The 20,886-nt window shown below is 38.7% G+C and overlaps 1 protein-coding gene across 2 annotated transcripts in view; it reads left to right on the top strand.

Annotated features, from left to right (window-relative positions):
* The window catches only part of LOC127364656 (glucocorticoid receptor), a 66,265-nt gene that overhangs the window by 34,017 nt on the left and 11,362 nt on the right, over positions 1–20,886 (top strand). Inside the window, exons 3-7 of one of the 2 annotated variants that reach the window (XM_051402340.1) lie at positions 8,011–8,180; positions 9,762–9,788; positions 14,628–14,744; positions 17,852–18,124; positions 20,299–20,443. In XM_051402340.1, coding sequence (XP_051258300.1) covers positions 8,011–8,180; positions 9,762–9,788; positions 14,628–14,744; positions 17,852–18,124; positions 20,299–20,443 — 732 coding nt within the window. The remainder of the gene's footprint in view (positions 1–8,010; positions 8,181–9,761; positions 9,789–14,627; positions 14,745–17,851; positions 18,125–20,298; positions 20,444–20,886) is intronic. The other variant, XM_051402341.1, reaches the window with a different exon arrangement.

Here is a 20,886-nt window from a genome sequence, read left to right on the forward strand (position 1 = left end):
GTGCTGTAGAACCAAATTCATATTGAGTTAAACAGGGATAACTTGAAACACTGTGCCATTGCCCTTCATTCTGCTCCCTGTGGTCCACACCATGTGGCCCAATTTCCTGCAAAGCTCCACATTCCAATACAGCATAGCTACGCTCCAGGGATTTAACATGTGACCTCATCTAGCCTAAACCGTACCATTCTGAGACAGGAACAGTAGAAGTTGTGTCTTCTGTTTAGCTGCTTTCAGCTGCTCTCTTCTGTGCAGGACATCATCTTGTACATCAAAGTTATAGAAAAAGGCCTCACTGTGTGTCTGTTCCGTTCACACACTTTCCAGTTGATTGTCTCTTAACTATGATCTGTTCTTTTCTCGAGTGATCTGCTCTGCCCACACACACACTCTTATCTTGGGCTCTCTATATATAACTGAAGCTGTGGAAAGATATGACTGAGCCAGGTGATGCTGCATGTCTGAAATCAATATTACAGTAATGATTTTCACGTCATAAACTAAAGCAAACTCACTTGTTAATCACGTTGATGTCCATCATATTAAACAGCAAGATAACATTAGCTGTCATGTTGAACAACCCTCAAATATTCCTTATCATATTTCATAACCTTGTTTTATCAGTTTATAAATACAATACACTTGTTATCATCTGTTTTGACAACATCATCACAATATCCTCAATATCCACAATATTCCCTGATCATCACACTTTCACTGAAATAAAATAAACAGAGATATTAAATTATTGCGCAGCCCTGAGGCTAGGTCACTCTCAGTTTGGAGGTTTCATTTTCTCCCATTCTCATCTGATTCCAGTAAGGGGCACATTGTGGATACCCGGGGCAGTTTGCACATCTCTATGTTGTCTCTCTATATGTTGCCCTTCTATTCTACTCAACAGCAAATATAAATGCAGATTCAGCAGGCAATCACACTGAAAAGCATCACCTCTCAGCCGCACGCCGTCAGCTTGATTTGTAAAGTTTTTACTGTATTTGTAGTGCTATTGTGCAGTGCTTTGCATTGTGTTGCATCTGTTGTAGCATAGCTTTAGTAAGCTTTCTTCGCACTCCACTGTGATTGCACAATGCATCTACACATTAGTTAAATTCAAAAGAGGAAAATTGTGTCCAGGCCCGATGAAAAGAAGCGTGCAGAGCAGATGGCAGTAACTGATTTATGTCAGAATTTGAATTAAAAGTTTCCTAATTCACTGCTGTACTGGGCACAAAGAGACAAAGATAGAGACACGATAGTAAATGTAAAAAAAAATTGCGGGATGGCACAAACATCAACTGCGTGAGAGGAAGTCAAAGTGCTCGGCTGAATTGTACACTTGTTTTTCCATATTTGAGCTTTTACTTCTCCTGCACTCTGACTCACCTCACTCTGGCCTTTGCTTCTCACACACAGTGGTTCAAAAAAGACCCGACGGACACACTTCCCCACTTGGGATGAAAAGGCTCCTTCTCACGTCAAAAGCATTATAAGACTCAATTTATACCTGATTTCTGAACGAATCTGGGCAGTATTGGATGAAGTTGAAGTGAATATGAAAATGGAACAATGAATGGGAATTTGTCCTTCAAGCTAAAATGACAAAATACATTGTCAGCATGACTACATTGTTTTGCCATTACTCACATTATATATGTTTAGGCACAAAAACGACTTGGTTAAAGTTAAAGAATGATCACAGTCATGGTTAAAAGAGAGGTAGGAGATGTTAACTGCGGTCTCCAGTGTCACACAAGTTTCCTCATCAACCTCCTCACTAACAGGTTTTGCAGCTCTATGACAAAGTCCTTCCGTCTTTGAGAGGTAGCAATCATAAACCGCAAAGGCACAATGTCATAGGTAAATCTAAATGTAGAATTTGAAGTTAATCTGTAATTTGAGTCACACCTCAGGAGAAAATACAGCATGTGGATAGTTGCAAACTACTAACACCGTTCAAGTTCCATAGGAGGGTGGAGGAAGAAAGAATGGGCTGATGAGATGAAATGATGATTGAAGTGACAGCTCTGTGTAGGAGATTTAGACACTCAGATGTGAGGAGGGGTGGGTGGGTGCGTAGTTTAACAGGAGATAAAGAGAGAAGAAAAGAGGGAGCCATCACACAGTCACATGATGATTTCTGAAACAAGGGTAGCTTTATAACTGTGCTCCTCTCTAGCAACCAAAGGCTCCACTCAGTAATTCAAAGACCAAATCAACACACAGACATGTGCACACACACACACACACACACACACACACACACACACACACACACACACACACACACACACACACACACACACACACATGCAAGCTTCCTATTAGTGACACACACAGAAAACACACACAACATACGCTGTGTATGCTTGTCTCCGGGTAGGTGAGTTGGATAATCCTATGACTCGCCTGACCTCCTCCATACTTCTGCCAGTAGTGACACTCGATTGGCTGAGAGGCTGAGCGTAGGGGTGGGGGATGGAGGAGGAGGCGTCTGCCCCAGCAGCAGTAATACAAATATTATATAACCGTGGCAGATGAGGCGGTCTAAGGGGAAGAGGAAGAGGGGGAATGAGCGGTGAGAGAGATGAATGTGATGGAGAGAGAGGAAGTGAGAGTAGGGAAAAGTACAGTAAAACAGTAAAATTACACAATAAAGATTAAAAAGTCAGAGAACAGATTTTTTTTATTGTTTTACATAATTTGTTGATAATTTATGCAACAATGCAGCACAGAATATAGTTATATTGCATTACATTTTCAGAATCAGATATTGTTTACATCCAGCCAAACCTGTATAACAACTGCCAAACCGTTATAGTCAATTACTATTAATTCTTTTTTTTATTAATTTGCTTGATCCCCAGTAACTAAATTAGCAACCATTTGTTGTGTTTTGAATCATTTGAAGCTGAATATATTTGGGTCTTGGTTGGGTGGACAAAACAAGATATCACTTTGGACTGGGATGGGTATTTTCTGACATAAATATACCGATTAAGAAGTAATAAGCAGATGACTTGATAATTAATATAATTGCTAGTTGCAGCGCAGCCCTAACATTTAGCCCATCTGCTTTTAGAGGTGACGCCAAGATATGCAGCTTATGATGACGTTACACAATACCAGCAATTGGACTGCAATACATGATAACTGCTAATCAATCAATGATGATATAGCATTGTATTTGCGTAAGCAAAGACTGAATTTAACCACTGAACTTAACAATGGTATCTTCTATCTTATTTAATCAAATAAGCACAAAGTCCAATAAATCCCAGTCTACAGCAAGAGTGTGTTTTCCCCCAAGATGGGCAGGCAGACCAGGTAAACACAAGTAATGTCATATTTTCCTTTTTGAATGTAGACCATACCCCTTTATGGGTGTCCAACAATGGTTTCTCTTTTTAGAAAAACCCACTCTCAGAGTGTGAGCACCACATGGATGATGTTCATTACATGCCAAGGTTGTCATACAAACGATGGAAATACATATTTTGCAGAAACTAGCAATGCATAACTATCCAGCTTAAATCTGTGTATCATTTGTTCTTTCCCTAAATAGATTTTTATGTTTAATGTGTCCGATGTCTCTACAGAAATTGCTTTTATTAATACACATCATTTTAATAAAATCACGTTCAAAACCACACTAATACATACGTTAGTTTTCCAAAATGTCTACCATAATGTGGTTGGCCATGTCAATCCGTTTCCTTGTTTGTGTAAAGCACTGTGAGGCTCTCTTCCGCTGAAAGGAACCGGTTCATTCTCATACTTTCTGCTCCCACACATTAGCCATAAAAAGCTTTGATCTTAATGGAAAAACTATCCTCTCATCGGTTCCCACTGTAGTCACTGGTGTACAATTCCCCAGTGAAAGCAGGTCAGGCTGGTTCAGATCTCCCTCCATAGCTGCTACAGGCACTTTGTTTGTTGTGGTCTGTTATTAGTGCTGATCTGTCTTTTCCACCACCTCATCATGCAATGTTACATCATTAAGAAAATGTATAACACATTTATAACTTGTATAGCTGCCCTGGTTTAAATTTTAATCTGATATCGGGTTAGGGTTGGGATGTTTGTGTGATTAATTGAAAATCAACGTCCTGGTTATTGGCTTATACCTATTGACAGTGGAATAAAATTCACAATGGAAGCAGAAGTCAACATTGATTTCCGGTTGTACATCGACACTTTCTATGAATATACTGTGTGTATAGAGATAGAGAGGACTGTGCATTCTTAACAAAGTCCTGCCGGCAAATACTGTCTGTTGCAGCAGGATTTAATTTAATTTATTGTTTTTGTTCTTGAGTCTAGCTGCCAAACCTCTCTGCACAATCTCTCAGTATTGACACATATTGTTAGCATGTGTTCACACTCAGAAAGATGTGTTTGTAGGTGGAAGTAAACTAGTGAGGGAAGTGATTGGCAGCATGCCTCACTGTCCAGTCTGCTCAGATTTTTGTTACATTCGCTTTTTATAAGACCCGGTGCATAACTGGTGTGCAGTACAAGTGCAGTGTGGGCGGAGAAAGATCAGCAAAGCGCAGTGAACTGCAACTTGCTTTTGTGTGTGCATTAACATCTTCTGCCCAAGTCCCTCTGGAAAGTTTTAATGATTGCGTGTGCATGCAGGTGTTTTTGTGTTTTTTGCATATGTGTACCAGACATGTGTGCATTTGTTTGTGATGTGATCTTGCTCACAGACAAGTAATTTATGCTGTGTGAGTGTGTGTAAGTGCACGTTTATTGCACTCTGGTCCAGTATGTAGGCGTTCCTAATGAGGCTTGAATTTGTGCTGCATGGCTCAGAGCCACACTTGTTGGCTCAGCGATGGGAGGAGCATGTGAGTTAGAGCAGGAGTAAGAGGGGTTTGTAAATCTTTAATTCAAACACCACCCTGTGGTCATTTTACATTACCAGCATTTAAGTCACGTTAGAATAGAAAACCTATGAAAGGTTAATTAAGACTTCCCATTAAACTTAAAGTACTGTAGATCAAGTCTTGCAGTGCAGCTGTAACAATAATTACCAAATAATGGTGAATAACCTTTTGACAAACCTCAAACTGTAAAAGCCAATACCATGTAAATGCCACGTGATCTCCCGTTTCACAGGCACTCTGTCTTTTTTCCAATGGCTGAGCAATCCCAGGAGAGCAATCACAGGTCAAGCACTGCCCGATAATTAGTGTTCACAGCATCCTCACTCAAATCCAGCCATAGCCGCTTCAAGTTGACAAGTAATGAGAGAGCCAGAAAGATGAGCACATACCAGAAGGACTGCTCCTCATAACAGGAGTTCAAAGAGGAGCGTTTCTATTAATACCCTACTACTGCCAGACTGACGATCCAAAGTTAAGACTGGTACATATTAGAAAGCACCTGCCAACATTTTTGGAGTGCTAGTATTGCAGATAAAGTCTAACCATAGTGTTTACGGGTCATGATAAGGGTGAGGTGAATTAGTTCATTTAAGTGCCACGCAATGTAATTACTATGTTATGTGCCATACAGTTTACAGCATGTTCAGGGTCAATTGCACAACAAGGTGGCTGTTGGGTAGGGCTGGGCAATGTTGTTGAAAAATGTATCATGATAAAATGTTACATTTCAGTTGATACTGATAATTATTGGTAAGTTTTAATGACTTATTTACACAATTTAACCAAGTTATTGCTATACTTGTTATGTGCTTTCATGGCAGTTTGGATTTAATGCATTTAAGTGAAACTATTGATATTAAATTGGACAATTCTGTGTCTATTGTTGATATATAGCTATTGTTTTATGCCCAGGCCTACTGTTGACTACAAATGTGGGTTTGTATATAGGATGATGATGTCAAAGTTAGGTCACAGTTTTGTTGAGGTTGATGACTGTACCTCTATCAGTTAAAGTTTAAAACAGTTACATTTTGTGGGTTTGAAGTTTCAGAATGAACCATACATAGTCATTTTGTTGATAGTCATGCAGCCTTTTAGGTCTGTGGTTGAATTAAATATTTCTTGTTTGAATGTAGGTTGTGACTGATGACATGTTGCGTACTTCAAAAGTTTAGTTATATATTTCTTGTTTGAATAAAGAATTTGTCGTATTTCACCCCACAATTTTCAAAGCTAATCCTCTTTTAATTGCCATGGCAGCTCGCTGTGCATCTTTTTCTTAAAACTGATAAACTAGCAACGAATGATTAAAAGCATGATTTGATTCTTGATTTCAAAAGGGAAGATATTTCTAGTTTCAGTTGGACTTAGACAAAGCACATTTTGTACAGATAATGTCACGTTCCCTCTTCTAGACTCTGGCATCAAGCTGTGATTGTACTTTTGTAATGTACTTTTCAGATGACAAAATCTGTTAGGCTAGCATTGCTTTCTGAATCTCGCTACCATCTGAACCTGCCTGCCTGCATGTGTTTGAAACGATCTAGTTTAGCATTAAGCTACTGCTGAACTTCCTAGCTGGACATCTTCCAAGATCAGCCACCTCTACTCCCCCTTGGTTGCAGTCCAATTTACATAAGCACGAGTCGTCTTTCCAGTGACCATGAGGCACCATGCCACTGTGAATTTAGGTTGTGCTTGTTTGGGGAGACGAGTGGAGGTGGGGCTCCTGGTCTGTGAGACTGACATTAACAAGTTCCATTTTTATACTCTCCTCACTCCTGTCTTGCAAACATGGCTATAGAGAAAAAGGGTGGAAACAACACATGGAGCATTAGTAATATCAGCAACGCCATGGTTGAGGTATCTATAGACCTGAACGTAAAGTCATTATCAAGCTTATCAAGCTTAACAAGCCAACTCTGTTACATAATGCCCATATACATTCCAACTAGTGTGCTGCCAAAACAAACAAGGGAGAAAAGATTTAAGCCCTTCTAATGCGGTCAAATTCTTGTCATGGATTACACAACAGTGTCAGTCTAATACTAGTTTAGAGTCTGTTTGGCTACAACATGCCCCTTTAAACCTGACACACTCTCAATGTACATGCTGGCACTTTGCCTGCAATACATCCGCAAATTGGTGTTGGTGCCGAGTTGAGCTTCACGCTGTAGTTCAGGTATCTTCATTACTTTAACTCTAATTATAGGGAGTCGAGTGTAATGACAACTCTCTGTGTGTGTGTGTGTGTGTGTGTGTGTGTGTGTGTGTGTGTGTGTGTGTGTGTGTGTGTGTGTGTGTGTGTGTGTGTGTGTGTGCGTGCGTGCGTGCGTGCGTGCGTGCGTGCGTGCGTGCGTGCGTGCGTGTGTGTGAGCGCACAAGTTTTCTCAGGTTTAGACGAGGCTTTAATGTACATTGTAACCAAATTGGAGGCTTGGGGTGAGATTTAGAGCTCAGTTACTGCACAGAGGAACTGCTGCTGCCAGTGCTTCACTGGGTTTGGCTTATTTGCTTACACATTAAGCATTAATGAAAAACGATCAGTGCGCTCATCAGAATGAACAAAATATCAAGTATATCACATTTAAGTCATACATAAGTTCATACTTTGAATACGGATACTGATTGATACTTTGAAGAGACCTTTTTAACACATTTATTTTATGGTGTTGCCTTTTTTTCTCTGCAAGATTTGATTTATTTTTTTTGGGACCAGTGATTTTTTTGCAAGAATCTGCTGTACAATATAGTTTAATTCTTTAAGCAATACCATCGTCGTGCTGCTTATTTAAGCCCTTGTTCTGATATAATTTCTAGCAATTACCATAGGAAAAGTCAATCAATCATAGAAACAGCGGCACAATGTCTGTTTTCAGTTCAGATTCATTTCCTTAGCCGACTGGATCTGTCCACAGGGTTTTCATGTCTCCTAGCAACTGTCCAACATACCACTGAGACTTACTGCAGCCTACCTTGACTTGTGCACAGACATTTTTATATTTACATCCAGCTCCTTCATGCAGAACGTCTTTACATGTTTCTCTCTCTCTCTCTCTCTCTCTCTCTCTCTCTCTCTCTCTCTCTCTCTCTCTCTCTCTCTGTACACATACTTTAGCTCTTCACCCAGAGCAGGAGAAACCAGCAGTTCCGTGGTGCCAGTCCAGTCCAAGCCCAGTGGGCAGACGCATAAGATCTGTTTGGTGTGTTCAGACGAGGCCTCAGGATGCCACTACGGGGTCGTAACTTGCGGCAGCTGCAAGGTGTTCTTCAAGAGGGCAGTCGAAGGTTGGTCTCACACACCCCTACCTACTTGCATCCACTCACTCACTCAGACCTGACACAATACTATTAAACATCCAAGACACATTTTAGATTAGAATGATGGTATTTAAATCGTTATAGGAAAATGTTTGAGTTTGTCAATGAAAATTTAATTTTTCATTGAAAACTTTTTCATTTTTAACCTATTCATATTTTTTCATTTTTAACTGTCTATATTATGCAGCCACAACTTTGTACATGTGTACCTAGTAGCAGTGGTTAGCATCCATTAACTTTGTACATTTTGTCCTAAATATTGTCATTCATTTGATTTACATGACATTAGCTGTTGCACAACAGTAAAACATTGCAGCTGTTTTTATTTTCTTAGGCAGCAGAAAATTGAATTATTTCTCAAAATCCAGGGTCAGAGTGGAATAGTTCATGTTCATGTTCATGTTGAGCTTTAGTAGACACACGTCACATACTTTTAGTGGTTTTGAGTCTTAGTCCTGACCTTGCTTTTCAGCGCCTCCTTCTCTTCTGCCTTTCCTGTGTCAAAGCAGAGATGCCTTCCATTTAATGTTGATTGAAAAATTTCAGAGGAAAACCCCTTCTCCAAAAGTATTACTACTACACTACTTCCTATTAACACAGTATTGCCTTATGGAGGAGTAGTATTATAATGAGCTTGTAAGATTGCTTCACTTCATATGATATCTTGTAATACAGTATTAAGTTCTTGTCTCGCAGGCAAACAGTTTGAGCACTAATTGCCTCGACACAATCTTAAAGTGGGAAGGGCAGGAATGTTCCTGACAAACAAAGTAATTTGTGTTAAAGGCTTTCTGCCATGCATTCCATATCCCTTTGCTTCTCTCTGCTTCAGTTTCATCTCTCTGTGTAAAGCTCCACAGATGTGTAATTAGTTTGAAAAGGCTTTCAGAGGAGTATGTAACAGTTAATTTATTATTGCATTCTTGGACAGGTAATACCTGAAGTAACAGTAAATAAACTTCTCTTGTCTCTTGTTTCCATGTCCCAGTCCCTTTCTTTCATTCTGCTCCTACTTTTACTTTCTCTGTCAGTTTCCTCTATCTGCAACAACATTTCTAGTGAAATGATACAGCCAGTGTCAAACTCAGACCAAACTTACTGTAAGGAAATCATTACTCTGAATGTAAGGTGATGTAGTGGACACTGATTTGACTTCTGCAGCGGTTCACGACTAAAAATTGGCTAATGGAAATGGATTGATAATGGAACATTTTAAGAAGTTTTTCGTCTCCTGCATATGAAACTTTTATTGTAGGCTACTATTCCTTATATGTGTAAAAACAGTTATACAGATAAATTAATAAGATTATCAATTGATTTGAGCTCGACAATCTGCTACAGTTAATTTGTTGAGTTGTATAATTGTTGACTGTTATCTAGCATTTCAGCTTTTTTTTATGTGGTGCTGGTGTAAATGTCAAGCACTCAAACTGAAGTGTAAGTTTTATTTTGAAACGAGCTGCCTACAGTAGCACTGAGAAAGTTATATGTGTTATTTTTGTTTTTCTCCCCCCTCTCTATTCTCCGGTCGTTGTCTCTATGGTGAAGGATGGAGAGCACGACAAAACACAGATGGTAAATAAATGCACTTTTAATCATAACAATAATAATAATTATAATTATGTTGATGACTATGATGGTAATACTCCTCTGATTTGCCCATGTGCCTGTATTCCTTCAGCACTGAAATATGACCAGTCTGCTTAGACACATGCACAGCCTCTTCTGCCAGCTATCTGTTAATGCATGCAAATGTTCTGATTTGGTAATTCAAGTCAGCGTAAATTGCCTGTGAGTGATTTTGTGCTCTTCAGTTTCTGCTTGGAATGCCCCACCTCATCACAGGTAGTAGACCCAATAATTGCAGTCACATCCTGTCTCTAGTTAGGCCCACTCTGTTGCACTTGACCCACATCAACCTCCAGAGATCTGATGATAAAACAACTTCAACTTCTCAACTTGTTTTACCCCCTTGTGCTTTTCATGTGTTTTATTTATTTTGTGTTGCACTGTTTCAACTGATATTTTCGACCATATTTAGGCCACGTCAAGGGCTCTTGAAAACATCCTGCTGGACTTATAGTCAACTGATATCAATATATATCAAATGTAGAAAAAAGTCTACAGGCACATGGCATCATTGTCCTGCGAAAAGCATGTATCCCTAAAATGTCAACTTTTTATAAACTTAGCCCTTTTTTTCAGCTTTTGTACATTTCTCTATTCCAGTTGGTTTTTACTTCAAATATAGGATAATTCTATCTACCCACAAAGGATCACTTAACCCTTCATATTTATTAATTTTCTTTAATTCTGAAATTTTGGTTAACATGATTTTTACTGGGCAACCACGATAATAAATGTATAATGTGTTAATGCAATGAATGAGACCTACATTATACATATTTTTATATATTATATATATTTTATATATTATTAATTATAATTATTAAGTTTTTTTCCAAAGGAACAATTTAATCTAAATTGATCTATAAATTGCAAAGCAGTTTTTTTTTTTTTTTTTTTGATGGCTGCTTGGCAGAAAAATGCAGTTGAGGAAAAGTTGTTTGTTTTGTAATGATAGAACCCTTTTTAAATCATTTGAATGGGTTGTAAGTCTTTGAATTACCGGGGGGGTATTTGTTTAAAGTCATTTACATATTTAGGAAATTCAAAATGTGATTTATTTTATCCGATTGTAATTTAATTGTTTTAGTTAATTGCTATGCAGAAATACCAAACATTTACTGGTTTTAGCTTCACACATACAAGGAGCTGCGTCCTTTTTAATTTGCAGACAGTGAGATTAAGTAACTAGTAAGTTTTGCTGAACTGGTTAGTTTCAAACTCTAGGCCTCCTTGCTGTAAGCTGACAGCACTAACCACTGGCCCACTGAGCAAACACTCATTAGCTGCAGCCCTACATGTTAGTCTAGAAACCCAGCCAAAGGCTTCACCAACCAGTGCCAGGCCGCTGTTAGCAGATCAGGGCAGTATAAGGGAGAGAGGATATCAGAGGGATTCAGCTGGCACTTTTGACACCACAGATGGCCGTTTACACCATTGTTTGCAATGACTTCCTGTGATATCAGTGATGGCTGCGACTGGCAACCCCCAGGCTGCTATCTTGTCATCACACTAACAACCCTGCAGATTCATTTCCAGTCTATGTGGAATATGATTATTCGTAACGTTCAAAGGTGATTCTTTTTGTGATTCTGGCAAATGTTTAGAGAAACATTGCGTTTGACAGTATAAACCTAATTATTATGTACGTATATGACTTAACTACCATCACAGCATCACCGTTTTGTTACTCTTATATTGGTCCATACTATGAACTTTAGTCTTTAGTTTTTACACAACTGTGTTAAAGCACAATACATATACAGACACCTGTTTGTTCCATCTTGATTACAGAATGTATTTAGCTTCAGCCACTTCAATGTAGGGTGCTGGTGTCCTGAAACATCGTTAAACTGAGCTAATCATTTGCTTGATGTCCCAGATTCACTGTTTGCTGGTGCTCATAGTACACGCAGGTTTCTGTTTTAGGCTTGCTTGTGGGCATACATGTACAGGAGGAGGGAAGAATAATGCAAAGCACAGGATAAAGTAAAATGGAATGTGAACTGACTCATTGTTATGAATATAACTACTCAGACCACAGTCTTCAATGTATGGACAACCTATATGACCAGTGGTTCAAAATACAGGATATTTTCATAATAATACTTTACAGATAGTAGTAACAGTTTTCACTAAAATACTGACTTTAGTTTTAGATGAGCATCTTAAACGTTGGATAACATTAATGAAAAAATAATCCTTTTGTGAACATCTACAAGAACATTTGACGGTTGTCGTTAATCTTTAACAGTAGTTTTTATTTGTTGATGTAAATTGTAATACATTCTGTGATAGTTTTCCTATTCAGAAGTTACTTCTTTTAAGTTCTCGTCAATTTTCATTGACACAATTAACACTGCTTGCTAACTGTTAGGAATGGTAGTGAATCTTGAATGCATGGCTAGACAACTTGGGATTTGTTGGTTTGATTATTGCACTGCTTGGTCATGAAGTATCACATGACAGTTTTATGGAATATATTGGTACACACTAAACATTGTTGGAACTGGTTCGGCATTGTTAAAAGGCTTTCCGAATACAAAGGCAGTTCTTATATTTTTATTAGGAATATCATTTTAATATAAAGGACAGTATGCTGCTGTTGTGTCAATGTGCCTCTAGGATGTAGCGATACAGTAACACAAATTACACACTTTACATTATTATTTTGACATTTTATTATATGGCGCCAGCAGTATTATTGAATGCCCTTTAGTTCAAAAAGCTGCATCAAACACATGATATTTCAAAGATCAGTAACAATGTTTATAGTCTCAAAGGGCATTTTGTCAAGGCACTGTTGACTTTGTGCAAGGTCTTGTTTCAGCCAATGATGTATTTTTGAGGTCATGCAGAAACTTCTCAATGTATGTGTACAATAAATGAAGGGTTGTTGGAGACTGGCAGAAGCAGAACAAGTAAATTATTTATTGTATCATCATAATTAAGTATGATGATCTCTAAATTAATTTAGAATATAGTGCCAAGTTTCAGGAACATGAAAAGACAGTGTTCCCATGTAGTTATTTATTGTATCATCTGTTTCAGCTCCTCCTTACAGTGTAAAAGCTGTGTAGATCTGCCCTGTAATGAGTGATGCTATTATACCCAAGTGACTAATGAGCAGGCCTTTCACCTTACCTCTCAAAATGCACAGTAAGTGGTTATGAGAGATTACCCCAATAATTTGGTGACATTCATCCAGAAAGGGCATATGCTCTTAAATAACATGTGCTTTTGATTTTGCAGTGCAAGAATGCAACTCTGTGGAAAGCACTGTGATATGGCTGTGTTTTTCTGTTGCGGCGTTTGAGCTGATTCTAATCTTTTTCATCGTCATTTTGCAACTGGCATAGCATCTTCAGTGTGCTATTGTTTCTCTTCTGGACTAGGATCTAAGTCAGCTTTTTAGGAAACAAATAGTTAAAAATAATAAGTTAATACAGGCCATGACAAGACTATGAAGCTAACTATAAGAGCTGTGGATGATTTGAGGGAAGAGGCAGCTTTGATCAAGTTTGCCGAGGAAGTAATCATCTTTGAAATATATCTATATCTCATAGAATGTGTCTTGTTAGCAGTGACCTGCAACTGAAGGATGTGCCAAAACCAACAAGAATCATTGTTCCCGACAGATATCATTTAGACGAGTCTTTCTAAATCAGTTTTCCACAGTGTGAATTGATGTCAGCAGCAGATGTGAAGTTCATTGTTGGGTTAGTGACTCATCTAGCACATCAGAGGTGATTCTTGTTAATCAAGACAGTTGGATTTCATGGAACAGCTGTCATAGTGAAACTGAACAAGATGACCATGGCATGTTTGGCATGATGTTATGGGACATACCCTGATTAATTTAGTCTAATAGATTGATTATGTCTCAGTCTGAACGCAAAAGAATGTGTTGATGCTGCAAAGTAAGATCCATGTGATACTCCTCAGGCTCTGCCACACAAATACTGTATGTGTTAAAAGATACTTTGACACTTTCACTGTGGCACAGGCTACTTCTACTGAACTGATGTGGTAACATCATGTAAAATAGGTTATCCAGGCTTGATATGGCAATAGCCCCACAGCTTTATATCGGTACAGAGATGTACAAGATGAAGACAGCATAAGAGCGTTTGTCTGAAAATGGCACAATTAACAAACCCGGAAACCTTTAGGCTGAGAACCACAAATTGAGAGTACCATCAGCTTTATCTTCTAACAAACTATTGAAGTAGTCAAGCCTGTTTCCAGTGAATAGCGTTGGTTGTATATAACTGACAAACATTTTTCCTAAAAATGTTTGATGGTGCCCACACATCATTTCTTCCCTCTGATCAAATATCTTAAATTAAATGAATCCAATCACAGTTCCACCTCTTGTTTATTTTCCCATATCATAATCATGCACGGCATTCATAAGCAGATTGCAAAAGAGTTATTATCAGGGAAAGCTACCATCTGCAAACAAATGTGGACCATTTAGATTCAAGTACATTGGCCCCAATATGAATATGGACCATGTCTAATTGTTTGTGCTGAAAGAGCTTGGTACACAATCATGGATTGTGCCATGTGTTCCATGTGCAGACTTGAGGAAATGAAGCTGTCAACACCAGAGGGATGCCACAGGCTTGCCAGACTTACAGTAGACTTACAGTAGAGCAGGTGGCTAGTGTGGTCATAATACATACTGCTTAGGCTAATCCTTCTCAAACCTTCTTAGTATGCTAATATATCTCCTTTTTCTTCTTCTTCTTCTTCTTCTTCTTCTTCCTGTCCTCCTCTGTACAGGCCAGCACAACTACCTGTGTGCAGGGAGAAATGACTGCATCATTGATAAGATCCGGAGGAAGAACTGTCCGGCCTGCCGCTTCAGGAAATGTCTTCAAGCCGGAATGAACTTGGAAGGTGAACAGTCTGACTCATCTTTAAATCATGCCAGACCTCATTAAAACTGATTTTAACATCACCATGAAACAGCAGTTAGAGTGGATAGTGGCTATCAGCCACACCTTCCTCACCCATGATCATTGTTAGATCAGGAGCCAGAGGATGAGGAGAAATGAAGCATTAGACCTTAATTAAAGGTTTTGCCTGTTGACATTGAAATTCACACCTCCTACTATGATAATGCTTTGCAAGCTACTACGACTCACGAGCTAAGTTCAAGTGTGGTTTTCTATTTTCTTTTACATATATTGACCTATACTGGAACAATTATTACAAGGACACAGGATTAGAACTTTTTTAACTTGTTAAAATTCCCCTTAAGTGATTGTCGCACAGACCCTGTGACACTGCCACCCACTCTTTCCACTACGATCTCCAGTTTCCACTTAAGCCACCACCACCCAAGTTTATAAAAAAAATGTGCAAGTCACATTAGTTCAAATATGTCACTACACCTCTTGCTTAAATGATCTATCTGTGAAAATTCTCATAAGAAATACAAGAGATCATGCTTTTAGCTTAACATTGTAGTATACTAAATTGCACTTAAGTTCTAAATAAGTACTAAGTATACTTCATAACAATTCATTAACAATTCTGATTACTTTAAAGCAACTTTATGTTTTGCTATTTCCAATTTGGTGTCGTTTCAGAGTACAATTCACTTATACACCACTGCCATAAATATAGAAACTAGTGAGTCATTTGTTGTTGGATTGTTTTTCTGCGTCTATCTGACTAAAAGTGCATCGACTAACAGTTAAGTCAACAAATAGGGGGCAGCCCTAATTACTTACTAGTCCAACAGCAAGAAGGCCAGCTATCTGTGTTACAGCCTTATATTTTGCAAACCTCTCGCCAACAACAGCTCCCGGTCCTGCTAACTGAGCCAATTAGCTAAGGGCAGCTAAGTTACAGTTAGCAGTTCACTTTACTGTCCATCAGGAAACTCTGTAAATCACAGAGAGTTGAGGTGGAGCAGCTGGAGAACATCAGAGGGAAAACCAGATAACATTTTCTGCATGGTGGTGTGTGGCTTAGTGCTGTAAAATATTACACACTTCTCTCGACTCGGACGCCAAAATTACATAGTGAGAGAACAGGCGTACAGGGTGCAGATTGGGAATGACATAGTAGTGATAGTATAATAGTGATTGATCAAGGCAATTACTGTCTTTTATAAGGCAGATTACATTATTTCAAGACCATAGCACGTGTCAATATATCATATCCCATTTATTTCACTTTCACAGTCTCACACTTTTGATTAAAAGAAAATGCCTTGCTTTTAAAGATTGTGACAGTGACAGAGATCAAATCAGATCGCGGGCAGACCTTTTAAAATTTTTGTTTTTAAAGGTTTAGAGGTCTGTGGATTCGAGAGTCAAAATAAGACCTTAAAAGATGTTAAAAGTGAAACAAATAGCCTTTAGTCTAGTGCAGTGCCATAACTAGGTCATCAATGTGCCACAGCTCTGTGGAAAAATTTGATACATCAACAAATCACTGAAAAGTCCTCCTGAACATTTTGTTCTAAAGAAGCGTCAGAAAGGCTGCAGTGTGGATCAGCTTGTGTTAGTCACTCATCTGTGAACGTGTGCGTGTGTGTGCCATTGTCTATGAACATGCTGCTCTGTACACGTTTGCTGGTATGCAGGCCAGGCAGAATGAGATAGCACCACCTCCTCACACGGATTGATCAATACATAAGCCACTGTCAAGTCCCCAGTCCACATCCTTGGATCACCTGGTGATGTTCTAACTAATTCTGCTTCAAGGGATAAATGTTTAGGTCACAGTGCAGCAATTATGCTGGGTTGTGGTTTTGGAAAATGGACATGGGAGGCAACAAGCACAATCACTGCTTAAGTGCTTGGAACTTAGTCATTGTGTTACTCAAGCAGGTGCTCCCTGAGAGCATGGAATTTCTGTCAGTGGTTTGTAGAAATCAGTGTTGAGTGAGATTACATGTAAACAGCCCAGTGTTCGTCAGACGGTGAAAGTAGTTTCACAAACAGACAGAGAGACAGAAAGACAGAGAGAGGGATTTGATGAACGTCAGCGCATCAACAGACTCCTACCAGAAAGGCTCTTAGTTGCCATAGAAACGCCAGGAGAGGAAATTAAAAAAGGTAGAGAGTACGAAAAACATGTTTTTTCATGGTAACCTTTTAACCCCTGACATGTTTTGCGCATTTAGTGGGAGAATGTGTCAAAATGATGCCCAGGTAATCTAGATATTGTGTACAAAAAGACTAATTTGCCATTGCTGTTGCACTCAAGGGAAGCTGCAAAAAGATTAAAATGTTAAAACAATGTTCCTCTGAGTAATGGACTGGATTTTTATCTTGGTAAAGTGAATACTTTATAGCTTATTACTAGGCAATAACCAGCACGTTGCAATCTCCTGACCTTTCTCTGGTTTGTTAGAACTCATGGGGTTCAAAGTGAGTGCACTTCAAAATTGTGTTGTTATTGTTGTCTCTCATATTGTTTATTTTCAATTCATTAATTAAACTGTGTAAAAAATTTCAATCACTTATTTGGTAAGAAAATTTAAGGTTTGACAGCGGCCTTAGATTAGGGTTTTTTTCTACCCATTATTATGATAATGTATTTGTTGTTGGATTGTAAGATGCAGAATCATTCTGTAAGAAAATATCAAAGAAAATCTGGTATAAAGGTGAAAATGCATAGTTCAGTTTAATGTAAACTGAGAATTTATTGATGTAACACATTTTAAATACATACATTTAATTATTAAATGTGACAAAATTCATAGTTGGTGGTTTGCCGAGGTGAGGTTGACATGTCACCACTTTCTTGTAAAAAAAAAAAATGGTGTGAGATTGCTAATCACATTGAAAATAAGAAAATTTGATTACCATAGTAAGTGTATCACAGTGTCATCTATTAAACAAACAGTTTGATCTTTAACTTATCTTGCTGTCTGGTGTCTGTTGAAAACAGAAGCATCTTCCTAATGCCTAAGATATGAAATGAACGACTGCCATTGCTTACTGGTCTCCTTCCCTCCCTTTCCACTCCTGTGTATCGTCCCCCAGCGAGGAAAAACAAGAAGCTGATCAAGATGAAAGTGCAGCGGCCCTCTGGATCATCGGAGCCCATCAGCAACATGCCTGTTCCAGTCATCCCTAGGTGCATGCCCCAACTCGTGCCCACCATGCTGTCTGTGCTTAAGGCAATAGAGCCAGAGATCATCTACTCTGGCTATGACAGCACACTGCCTGACACATCCTCACGGCTCATGACCACTCTTAACAGGCTGGGGGGACAGCAGGTCATCTCTGCAGTCAAGTGGGCCAAGTCACTGCCAGGTAACACATAAGCTCCTCACCATGTGTTGTTGCCTTTGGTGTGGTTTAGATGTGTACCACTGCTCAAGCAAAGTGTGTCACTGGCAATGTTTCCAGCTTGTAATTGAGACTAATGTGTAGTGAAGTGGGCCAAGTCACTGATGGAAAATGAAGTCATTTGTTACTTTTAATACATGCAACTTGTCAAGGATGTTGCATCATCACTTTTAGATGAAGCTTTCACTTTTGCCCTCCAGTTAACCAAGCATCTGCTTGTCAGCATTGTTAACATTCCTCAGTAAAACTAAAGAGCATGGGTAGCTCCAAGTTAACTTGTGAAATGCAAAATATGTGACATTTCCATTTAAGAAACAGAGCCTACCATAATTCAAAATGTCAGTGTTCCTCCTCGTGGTTACAACAGGTTTTAAGACATTACTCTACTCCAGATTTAGACTGCAGTTACTAGCTGGTTAAGTGGAATAATACTGTTAATGAGAAGCAAAGAAGGAGCCATTGTGTAGCTAATGTACATCATTTAGCTGATTTAATCATGGTTAGGCTGGTAGCCAGTTATCCTAATTGTGGTGGTCATTGTGGAAGTCTCCACGCCTCTTAAAACTGTATAAAACATTTTTTTTTTTTTTTTACCCCAATGATTCCTCTTGGCAGTGGAGCCAAAGAACAATAGATGTTCCGTGACCATGTAACAAAAGGTGTGACCTCTGTAATGGCTGAATCTGTAATTACAGACAGAAGAGGAGAGTAATTGTGGCTTATGCAAGAATGATTCCTTTTAGAAACTCAGCCTCTCCAAAGCAGTTTGATCGGGTCATGACCAAGGTTAATATCTTTTTGAATGTGCATAAAGATGATGTCCCTAAAACACGCTAAAATCCTCATCTCTGTAAGGCAAATGTTCCCACAGTGAGCATACATTTTCCTTTCAATTAAAATCAGTGCATTTATTGTCAGTGTCATCTTGACTTATTTGCATTTGCATTTGCATATTATTCAGTTTCTGGATTATCTCATCTAACCACGTCACATTACAAAAGTGTGTGTGCATTAACGGTGTGACGTCTCAGGAGACCGTGTCGAAAATTCATCCATCACCATAGAGTAGCTCCAGTATTCAGACTCTGGTGTCAGACTGAACATGAGCTCCTATCAAGTTGAGACTCCAAAACAAAATGCTTTGGGATATAATTCGTAAAGGGATATACTTATATTTTATTGTTGTCCCAAATAACTTAAATTCATGTTATAAACTTAGAGAAAAAAAACGTAATTGCTGGGGTTAAAGACTACCCTGTTTCATTTCCACAAAAATGGAAACACAAAGAGTTTGGAATTTAACAACAGCTAGTTTCTAATCATGAGGAAGAAGGCACATGACCTGATAATCGCTTCAAGTATTTGCTTGGAGATTTTCTCTTCTCACTCTAATTGTTGTGATTGGTCACACCAAAGATTTCAGATCAGATTTCCCAGAGAAAACCTCTCAGTGAAACAGCAATATAAAATATATATATATATATATATTATTATTATTTTTTTTTTTTCTGTGATCTTTCTCTCTCTGAGGGACAAATCTGGTTCCAATCTTGTGTGTGCATTGTCTACAGCTGGCAGCTTGCCATTGCGATAGTGAGGAAAAGCTCTTACATAACAGAGCCACGGATTAAAACAAATGTAATGTGAAAGGGCTTTTCATGTGCACTTCCACTTTTATAGTTTTTTTTACTTTGGACCGTGTGGAAATGACTGAACAGTAATTTGATTCCAATTTGAACATCAGCTTGACTAGATTTATTTTATTTTGAATGAGCTGGTGTGGTGATTGTGTTGTAATGATTTACTGAGCAATTACTTTTCCCATTTTTCGGTATCTCTGTAATACAGACAGAATAGGTAACATGCAGTCATACAAATACAGTAAATCATTGTTTTCCAAGCTGCAGAAACACCTTAATCTTCTTTTGGTGCAGACATAGTACAATAATTGCTACTGTCAGTGATGATTGATCAACAATGTTTAACTAAATACTCAAATGTATTAACACCTTTTTTAGTGTCATCATTAGCTACTTATTTAATTTGTGTGATTGTTTGTGCCTCTCTGTCTGTCTGTCTTTGCCTGTCTTTGTCTGTGTGTATCTTCCTAATTAACACACTTTATCTGACTTTCCTAGGCTTCCGCAACCTGCACCTCGATGACCAGATGACATTGCTGCAGTGCTCCTGGCTCTTCCTCATGTCCTTCAGTCTTGGTTGGAGGTCGTACGAGCAGTGTAACGGTAGCATGCTCTGCTTTGCCCCTGATCTTGTCATCAACAAGTGCGTACCACAGACAGCTGTTGTATATTTATGCAGGCCTTTCTTCTGCACAACATTTTGTCAGCCAATTTTGTTTTGCATTTGCTCATTTCAGGATGTCAGTCTCACTTGGCTTACTTATCACACACTCGCCCATCTATCTGTGGTATATTGGAAATTTGGCAGTTTCTCTGTTAAGATGTTAAATCAGGTGAAAAGAAGCAGCCGGTTGAAGCACATGGCATGTGTATTGTAGGAAGCGCATGGCTCTCTGCACCCTCCCCAAGCCAACAGTGGAGTTGTCACAGACACTGTGGTACAGGGGAAGTGAATATTGCAAATTACGAGATGGTGAAAAACCCTAAAAATGTGTGTCAGATGATCCCTGACCTAACCAGTTGACTTTGCTCTACACACTGCTTTAAAGGACCAGTGTGAAGGATTTAGTGGCATCTAGTAGTGAA

Source organism: Dicentrarchus labrax, unplaced genomic scaffold (genome assembly GCF_905237075.1).
Source record: "Dicentrarchus labrax unplaced genomic scaffold, dlabrax2021, whole genome shotgun sequence".
Taxonomy (NCBI): domain Eukaryota; kingdom Metazoa; phylum Chordata; class Actinopteri; family Moronidae; genus Dicentrarchus; species Dicentrarchus labrax.